The sequence below is a fragment of the Chrysoperla carnea genome, chromosome X, assembly GCF_905475395.1.
Source record: "Chrysoperla carnea chromosome X, inChrCarn1.1, whole genome shotgun sequence".
In the NCBI taxonomy this organism is placed as follows: Eukaryota; Metazoa; Arthropoda; class Insecta; order Neuroptera; family Chrysopidae; genus Chrysoperla; species Chrysoperla carnea.
The window spans coordinates 34,909,182-34,924,139 of NC_058342.1; the positions used below are offsets into that span (position 1 = coordinate 34,909,182).

Consider the following 14,958-nt stretch of genomic DNA (forward strand, 5'->3'; position numbering starts at 1 on the left):
TCAATTTTCAATGTAATTTGTATTATAAACAATGTGATGTATGTAATTGCGTTTGCGTGGTGTGAAAATCCAAAAAAAATTGTCTCTAAATATAATAAAAGCACTTTTCAGTGGGGGTAAAATTGTTCGTCATTTTCTTTCTAATATCGCCTCATAAAAATAATTTGTATGATAACTTTTCTATTTGCGTTAGCCGCGAAAACTAGTGAGGCCGCGAATTCAATTTTCGGTCAATTTGTAATTTTTCACGTTATTTGTGCCCCCCCTCCTTTCATCGAATTGGAGATAAAATGATCGAACAATATTGCTCTTACGTGTGTGTAGAAATAACATCATTTGCCATTTTGTTTCATAAGAAGTTATACTTTTTTGGTAATGACAAATATAATAATTTATAAATAATCTAGGAAACGTCTCAAACGATTTTCATGAAAATTTGTAAGCAGGGGGTTCTTGAGACGAAAAATCGATCTAGCTAGGTTTTAATTTTTAGAAAATGTCGTTTAATCCGTGTTTTCAGGAAAAAACTGAAACATTGACTGCATAATATGACTCTTCCTGACATCTATTGGCGACGAGATAAAGTATATTACCGGGACATTCAAATTGGTATTTGTGACATTAAAAAAAGATAAAAAATTAAAGACATTTTAATTTTTTGTGATTATTTTAAGCTGTATTTAGCTACACTATGACCTCAAATTCATAACTATCTATAAATGTGAAAAACTGCGTCAATTTAGGCAATATTTGTGCAATAATCTAAATGTAACTTGCTTCATGTTTATGGAAATACAGCTTTATTAAATAGTTAGGGACTTTGATCAAAAGGCTGGGAAACTGGTGGGCGAAATACCATGGGAGAAACACTTTTCGTTACTTTTATCCCCAATTAGAATGAAAACACCTTTGAAATAATATTATCTAGCTTTTCATTCACTTTAATACTCATTGGGAAAAATTTTTCTCAAAGCTTAAATACTCCCCACAAACTCATTTTTTATAAGAAATAACTAAATCTGCCTTTTTTCATCAATTTGGAGATAAAATGAGGATCAAGTATTATTCCAGTGCCATCATCTGCCATTTTTTCCTACGAAATTTCTTATTTTCTCAACTGTACACATCCTGAATGGTTAACATCACAATCTTTAAAAAGAAAATCGTATAAATGGAAAGAAAATGGCGTCTGATATTATTCCTACATATACAGCGCTCTAATAATACACATACTCAGAGATTACGCAGAGTGATTGGTATATAAAGTAATTCTTTTGTTTTTTATAAAAAAATTTGTTTTTTATAGTGCAATTTTAAAAATTTTGTGTATAGAGGGTGTCTCAGAATTATCACTCATGGATGAAGTGATATAGAAAAAAAGAACCTACACTTATTGAGGTTAAGAATTACCTTCTGGTACACTTTCTAAAAATTATCCTTCTCCGAAAAGAAATAAAAGTCTGGTCGTTAAAAGACAAGCTGGGTTGGGGATACCAAACCGATCTTTTGTTTTTCGGCAACGAGGCTGTCATTTTTCTTCGTAGAAAGATGATTCGTGAATGATCATTCTGAGACAACCTATATATAAATACAAATTTTTTGAATATGCGCATGTAAATAATTTTTTCATTAAAATAATAATACATGTATAAAAATAAAAAAAAGTAAAAAATAATTCGATGTACGCATGCGCTCTGTAATAAAACTAAAAGTAAATAAAAACTACTACTGGATTTGTGTACTGATTTTTATATCATGATTGTGTGTGTATGGCGTATATATTTATATATATATATTAAAAATTAAATAAGAAAAATTTATCAAAACCGGTTATAACGACATGGAAGGGATTCTACATTCTTGTCATTATATGCAATAGCTGTGGCGGTCAAAGAATTTAACCTAAATCTTTTAAATCTCTTAAATGATACCGCCCTGGGCCCAGGCCTCGTGAACCTAATCCACCACTGTCCAATAGTCGTTATAAACGATAACATTTTATCTTGAAGCTTATTTGGAGGTTATTTCACTAAAAATCACCCTTCCCTGAAAAAAATACAAACTAAAATACCAGAAGGTCGAAATGGGTACTCCGAGTTCGAACTTTTAAGTATACTAGCTTATCTTTTGATGACCCTAGATTTTATTTTTCTTCGAAAAAGGATAATTTTAGTGAAAGAACTACCAAATGGGACCCTAGAAACATAAAAATTACTGATAACAAGTTCATCCTTACGAGCAACTGTCATTTACAAAAGTTACCCCTATGGTTAAGGCCCTCATTGTTTTTAAGATTAAAAATAAAAGAAACACGAATCAAATGAAGTTCAAAATATGTTGGTCGTTATAACCGATTTTCTCTGTAAATCAAACCCAAATTTTTTAACACCAAAAAAAAAAACCAAAAACAAAACAACATGGCGTATGTTGATGACGTCATCGTTCAATCGTCTGTATTAAGAGATGTGGGAGATGACGTACATCATACAGCAGCAGCTCAAAACTTTTTAAGCAAAAAAAAAAAAAAAGATGATTGTATAAAAAATATGTACACGAAATGTCTAAACAAAGATAAAAAAAATGATAAAAAAAGTAAAAAAATGTATTTGTACCTATTAATTAAACTTATAATTATTACCGTGTGTGGTATTTGTATGTTTGTATATCAATATCTGTGAACTGATCAAGAGAGCCGCCATCTTTAAAATTCTATTCATTCATGATGTCTGCAAACGTTTTTCAAATTAATAATTCGTCCAAAAAAATACTTTCAAAATTATCATCGATTCTTTTTATCATTTCGTTATAGGTTTTCAATTTTTGAAAAATTTTACTCATGCCTGCGAAACCTCGAAATTCATACATTGTCAATTTCGTCCAAAACAATTTAAAATTCTTGGCAATTACGTGAACACTTGTTTTATTTAATCTGATACTTTTACAAAATTTTGATTCTTTACATGAAAGATGGACTACCTGGCCAAATTGGCTTGAAATCTTCAAATTTGGATGCTATCAAATACACCGCTGGGACAAATGTTTTCAGAATTGTGAACATGATTCTTGACTAAACGGGTCTTTTACTGAAGACAATTTTGGTACACCAATGGTCGAATCGGGAAACATTACTGACTGCCACTGTCTGGGAAGCAACAATAGCTAGGAGACTAGAGTTTGAAATCTTCAAGCACCTTAATACAAGCACCTTAATAGTATTTCGATTTCTAGATCTGTGAGTCATGTCCCTAGTACCTAGACGAAGGGGTTCTCTGTGTCCTCCCAGAGAAAAACCTGCTGCTCGAAGGCGAGACGTCTCTAGGTAAAAGGTGCTATTTAAAGCAGATGAAACTATAGGATTCTTAGCTTCTCCTCCGGGATTTCTCCCGAGATTGTTTGATCCATGATTTCGGATGCAAACATTCTAAACCTGCCACCCTGCAAGTTTCTACAGGTGCAAATAATATGTATGGAGTTTCCATCGTCCTCCATGCAAGGCACAGTCTAATGGTTATACTCAATTTGGCCTATCGCATGCCAACCTGCAGCGATACAGAAGATCTTCAGCTTCTTTGTCAAAATTTCCATAATTCCTCGCTGTGATGTTCTATACTAAGTTGTTCGTATTTACCTTGCAAACGAAAATTCCCCAAATTAATCGATAGTGGAATCTTCAAGTCAAATCGATAGTCTGAGATCGAGGTTCCGTAGTGCTTCAAATCTAAATTTAGAATTCCGTACCGAAATTATGATCAAGCAATGATGTCGCAAATAATTTTGTTTCCAAAATTGGCAAATCATGTATGGTGTTATTTTAAAGTGTCAGCTCTCTTGATCACAAAAAAAAAAAATCAAATTAAAAATAATCTAACTATCAGTGTTGTTTTCAAAAAGCATTTCAAAAATTATAAATTCTCTCTCTGAATAATAAAAAAATAATTTTGAATGTATATATTTAATTATTCCTGAAATATCAATTGCTCATAGTATGTGCATCTTAAATGTCGAATAAAAAAAATACAAAAAAAAATAAATAAATAAATAATTATTTAAACAAAATGAAACAATCATTAAACAAAAAATATTTAAAATAAAAACAAAAAATTTAAACAAAACAATTACGTCATATCTACTCAACAACAGATGGCACAAGTGTTTTGGTCCTTTATTTTTTATTTCACTCGTCGTGGAAATGTTGTAATTGAAATCTAACAGAGATAACAAGCGTTTTCTTGGATCATTTCCAAGATTTTTGACATATATAAAGTAAAATAGACATTTTTGTGAGAATCGAAACTACAACCTTTGACTTTCCGGGCCAGTGTTTCAAGATATGTATATTATAGTCCAGTCAAGCGGTAATTTCAGATAGAAAAAGGTCGAACGTTAATGAAACTTTATAATGTTGCTCAGAGATGGTTAATTAACAATCTTTTCAAGTTTTGGACCTTGAGCACCCTGTGCGAAAAGATGGAGAGGGGGAAAACTGTAAAATTTTCGACCTTCCTCCATTACTTTTTTCCCCTTGTCCTAACTGGAATCCTTAGGAGAATTCCTCCTTATTTCTCTGTTCTACCCGAACAGTGATGATATGTTGTCGTAATTGTGATTCCTGGTTACAATCACCAACCTTGGACACCCCCCACCCCCATATCTCGGTAAAGAATTGACGGTCAAACAACTTTGAATGGTCAAAATTGTAAGGAAGTAAGGGAAAAATTAAAAATTGACGAAAAATCGGAGGAAGGTCTAAAATTTTGTAGTTTCCCCCCTAATCCCTTAATCCTCTTTTTGCACAGGGTCCTCGAGATCCAAGGTTTGAGAAAATGTTAATTAACCTTTCCTGAATCACATCCCCAAGTTTCATTAGGTACTGATCTTTCCCACCTAGCCCCACTTTTCCCAACCTGTCGACTGTATTATAATTTCATATCAGAAATTCATCTAAAGGTAAGGCAACACGATGCTCAAATCGACACTCGTGTGAATCGATGGTTTTGTCTGTTTCCTCATTTTCATATGAAAATGTGTTATAAATCCTATCATTTCAAGGAGATTTAAAAGTGAAGTCTAGGTTCAGATCCTCATTTTCTCTTTTCACCAACGAGACTAGTAGAAAAAAAAAGCTATAGTTACATCATTTACATGACGGTAAATTTGAGAAATAAAGGTACCGCTAGCGTGTGAATAGATATGACGTGACCACAAAAACCTAACCTAATGTTAAATGTCACCTGAAAATAAAATAAAAAATTTTTTTAGACGTCATATATATAATTATATAATATTATTATATAAACAATAAACAAAACAAAAATTTTTTGTGTTTTTTAAGGAAAAAAAAATTAATATGGCGCCATTTTATTATGAATATATTTAAAAATATTTTTCTCGCTGTTTGTGTAAATTTATATTTTATGTAAAACGCTGTAATAATTCCGATTAAAAAAAATCTCTACTCAAAAAAAAAACAATTGATATAAAAAAAAAAATGTTCAGTGTTTAAAATTTTCACTAAAAAGTAAAAAGTTTAGTATGGGCGATAGAGCAGAATATCATGGGTGTGTTTGTCTTGGGGGATGACGAAGCTGAATACGATTTTCGAACGATTAACCTTACATTTTATTCGATAAACACGCATTTCTAGTTCGTTAATGGGTTTGGTATTCCAGAGTATTACTAGTCCTTCGAATCGGATTTAATGTTCACCCTTTTCAGAAGAATTCCTTTTCAGGAGAAGTGACAATTCATATACGAAAAGTAATGCTTTCCCATCGTAAGTTCGTAAAGGAAACTTATTTTTTTGAAAATATTCAAAACTACTTTTAAATGAAAATATCGCTTTGATTGATAAGTAATCAATTGTTTATTTCATATAAATTTGATACATTGCGCCTGCGCAACATACTCCTCAGATTTTCTTCATAAGAATAATCTGTAACTTCATAAGAATAATCTGCTACTCAGATTTTCTTCATAAGAATAATCTCGATTAAGATTTCAAACATAAAATAGAAATCGGTGCACCCGTTTAGGAGCCACGATGCCACAATTAGCCACGTTAAACTTATAACACCCCTCTTTTTCCGTCAGGGGTTGAAACGACTGAATGAAACATCGTTTGAAAAGAAGAATACAAGAGGTACGATTCCAAAAACAGACATACAAACATAGTGGTCATAGTTATGACATTTTGGGGGGGGGGGTAAATTTAACTTTAATTAAAAAAGCATGAGTCCCACAATTTTTATAAAACCACCTCCGTAATATTTCTCAATTCAAATTTATTCATAAGTTTTTGTAGCGTACCGTGTAAGATATAAGTCAGAAATAATAGAAACTCGCTAACAGGTAAGTATTATTAACTATTCAATTTGAGTTTAAATCAAGACGGTCGCCCCAAATTGATGGTTGCCTAGGGCCCCGTTGAGGGTTAATCCGGCCCTGTCAAGACCACATACAACAGACTCGTGCTCAGGAATTATCCAAGGAAGGGTTTTTTTTAAAGGTTTTAAAGTATCGTTTATTATTTGGATAATTTTCCTAAACTCTTCTCCAACGTTTCCTGTTCTTTGAAACAAAATATGTTTCGCAGCATCAGCTTGTTCGATAACGTCGCCATGATCCAGGTTTTCTATTTGAAGTACTCGACTCAAAGACAAAGTCAAAGAGTGTACCGAATTCAAAATATGAAATTCTTCTCATAAACAGGTGCATTTACAGGACTATATTGTTAATTCAAAGTTAGATTTACAAAGAAAATTTACCGCGTGGAATGTTTGACGCATGTCCAAAACGAGGAATCTCTCATCACCCGTCAAAAAAATGGTTTAAGGAAATAAAAAAAATTTTGTAAATCGTTAATAAATTTTTATTTCATTCTTTTTTTCACAAAAATAACATTATCATGTTTGTTCCAAAGGCCTGCACATGCGTCATAAAGTCAAGGTTACTTTTTCTGATTCAAAAAAAATATGTAACTTTTGCTTAGAAGCTCACAAAGATCGTTTATTCGCGTTTTGAGAAAATTTTTACTTCCAAGCCAGGACCTCAAATGCGGCTATTATATACATTTTAAATTACTACGAATTGCAAAGTAAGCGAATGAATTCGATCAACGTAAAGTCGATAACAATAATAAATGCGTGCTAGTGACCTCTATGCGTCAAAGCACAAACGAAAATCATTCTAGCCAGTTAATGTCACTTTTTCGAAGAACAAAATTGCTTTTACGGACATCTATGATCGGATTACCAACTTTTACATTCGTACGACTTTTATATTCGAATTTCTATATATTCGTTCTTCAGGGTGGACAAAAAAGAGACTATTTCAGAATTCCCTGACAGATCCAAATTTCTCAATTCGAGTTATTTTTAGCTTTTAAAATAATTTTAACCTTCGCAAAAATAAAAGCGTGACACTTTTTGTTTCGTTAAAAATACCCAATGTTTACGGGCATGTAACCTTATTTTCCCTGGCCCTTTTGGGTTTGTATCACAGCTCATTTGAAGGGTATAGATATAAACTTGAAGATGACTCTAACTTACCAAAAATCCAATTTTCAATATTTCCAACTGATTCTAGGCCATTCCATGCATTTTGACTTTAGCATGCCGTTTTTCTTTCTTTCAAATAAGCCAATTAGTCGAAATCGTGAAGAAGTAAGCACCCTTTTATTCGAGGCGGGGGTCTTCAGAGTGATAAACTTCCGTTCTGATGTAGATTTTCTGGTGTAGAGGGGGGTCTTAAGGCTATTTGATCAATGAAGAAGTTCAAAATAGAGCGAAAGTATTGAAGTATTACAAATATGTAAATATATTATAACTAGCTTGATACCCGCCCGATTCACTGGGCTTACATGTAAAAACCACTGCTTTGTAGCCTCCACCCCTTTTGATAGCTCACTTATCCCTCTTCCATAACACTCGAAGGGATTGTTTTACACAGCTTAAACATATGCACAGTTTTCAATTGTTTTAAGTGTAAATTTCGGAGTATATTTTAAAGTAAGAAGGATAAACTGTCTTTATGAACATGCGCAGAAATACCAAGTGGAACAAACTTTGTATATTTTATAAATGTAAATATTTTTTATTTTTATTTTTTTATAATAATTAATTTCAAAGCAAACAATAATATTTAAAAAAAAAACAAAAATTATGCAATTGGAATTCGATAATCGTTATAGAAAATTCGAGAATTTGTTTAACCTTGACTTAAGGCAATAAATAATAATTGAGATTGTAGATTAACACATTCCTCACGTTGTTCCATTAATTCCCGAATCAGTGTGTTCTTTTTAATATTCAATATTTGATTTTCCTTCATTAATAAATCGATCACTTGATCCCAATCTAAATGATCATTGTCAATAATTTGGGTTGTATTTTGAGCGGTTGTATCTGGATGATCATCAACAATTAATTGTTTTTTCAATTGACCTATCTCATTTTTCTCGATTTGTATTTGAGTTAATAAGTACGTTTGTAATTCGATTAATTCGGAATTTTGGAATTGTAATAATAGAATATTTTTATCGTCGTCCGACATTGTTGGTCGTATTATTTGTGATTCAACAATTGGTTGTGGGACAGTTTGTACGGCAGATTCTTCAACGGGTTTTGGTTCGGCTTCCACGACAGTTGAATCGACATTATCAACACTGGGTTCCTGTTGGAAAAATTTATATCTTTAAAATCAAGGTCAGTATTATTTTAAATATATAAAGAGTTTTCTTATGTGCGTTCATTACTGAAAAATGGTTTTTTTTTAATTTTCTTTCTTAAATAATTCACTGATTTTGAATTCACGTTACTTTTATTAAAATAGGACTTTGAGTTGTCAGGAAAGCTTGAAAAACTAATTTTGGGTCAAGCTTTTCATCTTTGATCTAAGTTTTATGCTACCTCTCATTTTTGAGGTAAATATCGGGAATATGACCCCCGAATTTTGAAATCTACTAAAGGTAGGTTAAATTTGACCCCAAATTCGAAAAGCATGACTCAAATTTAGTAGAATTACATACTTTGTTTATCAAAATTGGATAAAATTTGGATTTGATAGAGCAAAATTAAAATTTTTGGATTTTGATGACGTCACTATGTTCAAAAAATTATTTTTTTTGATAACACTGGCAAACTTTATCCGATTTGGATGGAATTTTTTTTGAAACCTACTAATTTTAGATCAAGCTTTTCATTTTTGATGTAAGTTTTATGTTATCTCTCTTTTTTGTGGTCAATATCGGGACCAGGACCCCCGAATTTTGAAATCTATTAAAGGTAGGTTAAATTTGACCCCAAATTCGAAAAGCATGACCCAAATTTAGTAGAATTACATACTTTGTTTATCAAAATTGGATAAAATTTGGATTTGATAGAGCAAAATTAAAATTTTTGGATTTTGATGACGTCACTATGTTCAAAAAATTATTTTTTTTGATAACACTGGCAAACTTTATCCGATTTGGATGGAATTTTTTTTGAAACCTACTAATTTTAGATCAAGCTTTTCATTTTTGATGTAAGTTTTATGTTATCTCTCTTTTTTGTGGTCAATATCGGGACCAGGACCCCCGAATTTTGAAATCCATTAAAGATAGGTTAAATTTCACCACAAATTCGAAAAGTATGACCCAAATTTAGTAGGATTACATACTTTGTTTATCAAAATTGGATATAATTTGGAATTAATAGAGCAAAATTAAAATTTTTGGATTTTGACGACGTCACTAAGTTACAAAAATCAATTTTTTTGATAACATCGGTAAATTTTATCCGATTTGGATGAAATTTTTTTTGAAACCTACTAATTTTGGGTCAAGATTTTCATTTTTGATCGTAGTTTTTCGCTACCACTCGCATATGTGAATTTAAATTATGCATTTGTTAAACAGGACAAGCTTTTTTGGATTTTGCGTATTAAGTTGTGGAATATTAACGGATACATTAAATAAATAAGAAGAGCCTGTTGATTGATCCTACCTGTTGAGGTACATTATTTATTTCCACAGTGGCTTCAATTGTTTCAATTTTCACATCGATACTGTTCGTATCGTCCACGTTATTCTCATGATTATGTGAAGTATCTTGGCACTTTTGTACAGAACGTAATTTACGTTTTAATTGTGTAATTATACGTTGTACATCCCATAATTGTTCCTCCCGATCTTTCGTTACAAATCCCGCATGCATGTCGTGATGTATTTGCGATAAAAGTGATTCTTGTTTTTTAAGTTCAAGTGCTATGTCGTTCGCATCGTTTAATAAGTTTACGGCCGTTGAATTTAATGGAGGTTTGTACCTAGTAAAATTAACAAATGTATTAAGGAAAATTAATTTTCTTTGATTTAAGTTTTCGCAATACTTACTTAGTTATAACCGTTTCTGTGAATATTAATTTCGAATGGACCAATAACATCGTTATTAATCTCTGACTCATTAATAGTACGGGACTTAAAGTAACAGCCATACATTGAAAATTCATTTTTGTATGTTTTTCCTGGAAAAGTTCATTGAATTATAAAAAAAAAATTTCAGAAATACATTTAATTCCGTTTTACAGCTTCTTAGGTTAGGTTAGGTTAGAGTAGCTGTCCTGGGGTGTGACACGCTTAGACCATAGGGTCCGTTGTGATACCGTAAATGGGTTGGCCCATCCCCGGCCACTACTCCATGAACCATTTGGAGCTGTTTAAGAACAGCAGGAGGTCTTTGACGTCGACTGACTTTAGGCCGGACAGGTCGTCAAAGAGAGGCTGGCTCAAGTAAGTCCATCTCCTCATGACAAGAGCTGGGCAGTGACAGAGAAGATGAGACATTGTCTCCTCCTCGTCATCACTGTGACAGCTCCCACAGTAGTCGTGATACACTGCCAAGCCTAAGCGTTCAGCAAGCAGTCCGCCACCAAATTAGCAAAGAGTAACATTCATAATAAGAGTAATCACGACAAGCTAATTCTTACTGATGATGACTACTTGGTAGTCGAAATACGTATTTATAAAATACAAAAAACTGATGTAGGAAATTGGGGCAAATATCGAAATTTATTTCCAACAAATTCAGTTTTAAAGAAGATTTTAATTTTGTATGTGAATAGATTAACAGCCCCCTCCCCCCACCGTTTTAAAATAAATATACTTACATGACTAATAACATTATGTAAGTGAACCATTAACCATGATAGTAATGTTTGATTACATAATGGTAATTGTGAAATTAAATTTTGCATTTCAATTTCACTACTATTGGCACTAGCTTCCTCAAATTTTGGTAATAATTCATTTGTTAAAATCGGTGACGGTAGATCACGTATAAATGATTTTATTAAACCAGTGGCGGTTGTTACATCAAAATCTAACCAATTCACTTTATGCCGTGTATTATATAATTGTCTAACTTGTTGTACTTTTGATTTAACCGAACTGATTTTGTATAGATTCTCGAATACCATACCATATTCTTCGAGGTAATCGATACTTTCACGTATTGGTAACGGTAATTGAACGCCATCATGACAACGGCTACGTTCCACAGCTAAATCTAAACTTACACCGAATATTGGTTGTTCTTCTGTAACAAAAAATTATATTTTAGGATTCCGTACCATACTATTTCTTTTTTTTCGTCCGTCTGTCTGTGTTATATCGAGGAAATCGTTCCGAGATGTCACGCATCTTGTAGATTTATAGGCGATAACTCAAAAACTATTCGCCCAATTATTAAATTATCCCACTTTTTGTGTTATTTGGGTCGAAATTACCTTATAAACTGAGTTTTATCAATTTCTGAAAGAAATTTTTGTTTGTAAATTTTTCGATTTTTTTCTAAGGGGTACCCCTTAATAAAATTGCAAAAAATCGAAAAAAAATGTATGTTTCCGATTTCGATAAAACTTAGTTTAATAGGTTATTTTGACCCGAAAAATACAAAAATCGCATCGATTCCACGATTGGATGTATCATTTTCAAAATATCGCCTAAAATTGTACTCGAAAACCGCATATCTCGAAAGCTATCCATCCAATCGAGGAATGGATGCGATTTTCGTGTTTTTCGGGTCAAAATTACCTTGTAAACTGAGTTTTATCGATTTCCGGAACAACAATTTTTTTGTAAATTTTTCGATTTTTTCTAAGGGGTACCCCTTAAGAAAATTGCAAAAAATCGAAAAAAATATGTGTGTTTCCGATTCCGATAAAACTCAGTTTTTAAGGATACTTTGACCTGAAAAAAACAAAAATCGCATCGATTCCACGATTGGATAATTCATTTTCAAGATATCGCCTAAAATCGTATTCGAAAACAACACATTTAAAAAAAAAAAAAAAAAAAAACCGATAAATGAGCTTTTTCCAAACTAAACCGATTTTGTTGAAACACAAGAACACTTTCGATTAAATTATCTTTCTAACAAAATAAATAAAAATCGGTTTATTCGTATAGGAGTTACCATGCCACAGACAGACAGACGAACATAACAATAAAACTTATAATACCCCTCCCTCCTACTTTTTCCCTTTGCATCAAGGGTTAAAATTGACTTCAGACCATATATAGGAACTGACTTTTAGGTGAGAGTGGTTGGGGTAGGACACATTTAGATCATAGGGTCCGTTGTGATACCGAAAAATGGTTGGTCCATCCCCGGTCACTACTTCATGAACCATTTGGAGCTGTTTACCTTCAATATCTAAACCCTCATTTTTACGTTTCTCTTTTTTATCAGATTTTGGTTTTTCTTTATTCTTTTCATTCTTTTTCTCCTTATCTTTCTCCTTTTTCTTATCAATTGAATCTTTATCCTTATCTTTATTGTCTTTTTCCCTTGATTTTTCACGTTTCTCCTTATTTTTAGATGCAAATTTAAATGATTTAGTTTTTTTCGATTTTAATGGACTTCTACAAAAAATTACAAGAAACATTATTTAAAAAAAAACCGGAAACGAGTTTCGATTGCATGATTTTCATACTTACTTTGATTCGGTTTCTTCAGGAGAACTTTCACCTTCAAGCGCTGCATATCCACGATCTTTTTTCGAATCTTTATCTTTTCTTTTTCCAATTAACAAATCTTTTTTACTTAATTTCCCACTTTCATCTCCACTTACTACAAATTAATTACAAAATTGAAAATGAGAAAATTATCAATACTGTCATGAAACGGTAGTCAAACTTTGGCTGCATGTTTTAAAAAAAATAAATATATATACAAAGCTAATTTACAATGTACAGATGGGTCCTACGAACCCAAGACCCAATTGACCTATGTTGCTCATTTACGAACACGACCTCACTTTTTACGTCCTCAGCACGCTATAAAAATTTCAGCTTGATTTCTCTTTTCTTTTTTGAGTAATCGTGATGACAGACGACAGACAGACAGAGAGACATACGGAAATGGGCTAATTAGGTTACAAACTTGGGACTAAACTTAATATACCTTGATGTATTTCATATATACATGGTATAAAAAAAATTGATTAGTCAATTATCTTCCTTCAAGTCGGTGCAAGTGTCAATTTAGATTTTCAAATATTAATATCTCAAAAAATTTTACTCTTACATCCTTCTGAACATATTTCTATGATCCGTTGGATCCTCTAAATTTTATATAGCCTTGAAATTTCATATTAACATTGCTGAAATCACTTCGAAACAATGAATAAATCGTGCTTCAAAATTTTCTCAGCAGGGAGTGGCTATAGACTTATTAAAACAATCGAGTTACTCATGGAATGGAAGAGCTGTAATAATTTGTACCTCTAATACAAAACAAACATGCAGCGAAAATTTGACTACAACAATTCCAAAATTCATGATTCCATACAATCGCTTTCATTGCTCTTTTTTCCCGTATCGTATGCGTATAATCTTGAGAATGTTGATTGATCCGATTCCGAGTTATCATAATTTAAATCCATATCGAATTGAATAGATTAAATAAATTATTTTTATTAATTATTATTTCACAACAATTGATAAATTTTTATGTAAATATAACATTTTTTTTTCTAATATTCATGAAACGTTTCAACTAAATATTTGACAGATATGAGATTTCTTACATGACATTTGAGCCATGCTCTTGTTAGCTGTCATTTTTAACACCAGTTTACAAATTTTATCATCAGAGTGCACCAGAATTACATTTTATACACATACGCCTTTACTAAATGTGTCTGGATCTCTATAAGGACCATTCTATCAATCATATCTATACTAGTATTATTATTTTGAAAGTAAGTTTGTTTATTTGCCCTTCTTTCACATCAAAGGCAGCTTGAAGTAGAACCTTCTTCAAAAAGCTAAACATAATATCTTTTTATTCTCAGAAATGATTGACAAAATTTCTTTGGTATATATTATCCGAAGTGGCTATCCGCACAATACCGTCTACGGTCTAGACCGTCCACGGTATACCGTATACGGTCTATTTAGACGCGGTATGAAATTATTTTTGCCCTTTTATACCGTGGGGCCCTTATACCGTGCACGGTATACTTTTTCACGGTATACTCTTTATACCGTCGAGCCCTTATACCGTGTGCGGTATAGTCTCGTCCACGGTATACATTATACAGATGGGAAAGCGTATTTTACAGAAATGTAACATACCGTGTGCGGTATACTCTCGTCCACGGTATACATTTTACAGACGGGAAAGCGTATTCTACAGAAATGTAACATACCGAAGTTAGTTGGTGGGAAAGTTAGTACCTATGTGGTCGAACTAGCCCTATGTCTACTAGGAAGTAAACTACTGTGACTTGTGCTCCACTGCACAAGTCATAGTAAAGTACTGTGACTTGTGCTCCACTCCACAAGTCATAGTAAAATACTGTGACTTGTGCTCCACTCCACAAGTCATAGTAAAGTACTGTGACTTGTGCTCCACTCCACAAGTCATAGTAAAATACTGTGACTTGTACTCCACTCCACAAGTCATAGTAAAATACTGT

General features: G+C 32.3%; 1 protein-coding gene and 1 long non-coding RNA gene across 2 annotated transcripts; one reads left to right on the forward strand and one right to left on the reverse strand.

Annotated features, from left to right (window-relative positions):
- Positions 1 to 530: 530 nt before the first annotated feature.
- On the forward strand, positions 531 to 7,035 carry LOC123302676. The gene is made up of 3 exons (XR_006535543.1): positions 531 to 1,555; positions 6,941 to 6,945; positions 7,022 to 7,035. It is a non-coding gene; the product is annotated as an uncharacterized LOC123302676 (long non-coding RNA).
- On the reverse strand, positions 6,886 to 14,086 carry LOC123302626 (ralA-binding protein 1). Its single transcript, XM_044885650.1, has 7 exons — positions 13,827 to 14,086; positions 12,974 to 13,106; positions 12,681 to 12,898; positions 11,143 to 11,570; positions 10,370 to 10,500; positions 9,984 to 10,302; positions 6,886 to 8,670 (listed from the first exon to the last, which is right to left on the reverse strand). The coding sequence occupies exons 1-7, from the start codon at positions 13,918 to 13,920 to the stop codon at positions 8,206 to 8,208; spliced, it is 1,788 nt and encodes a 595-aa protein (XP_044741585.1). The 5' UTR covers positions 13,921 to 14,086; the 3' UTR covers positions 6,886 to 8,205.
- Positions 14,087 to 14,958: the final 872 nt, after the last annotated feature.

What these genes read in the sequence shown, in the direction of transcription:
- LOC123302626 (XM_044885650.1), bottom strand. Translation starts at nt 13,920, where the DNA reads ATGGATTTAAATTATGATAACTCGGAATCGGATCAATCAACATTCTCA. An exon ending in AAAGAGCAATGAAAGCGATT is followed by an intron (nt 13,107 to 13,826) that starts GTATGGAATCAT and finishes ATTAATTTGTAG; the next exon opens with TAAGTGGAGATGAAAGTGGG. An exon ending in TACATAATGTTATTAGTCAT is followed by an intron (nt 10,501 to 11,142) that starts GTAAGTATATTT and finishes GAACTTTTCCAG; the next exon opens with GAAAAACATACAAAAATGAA.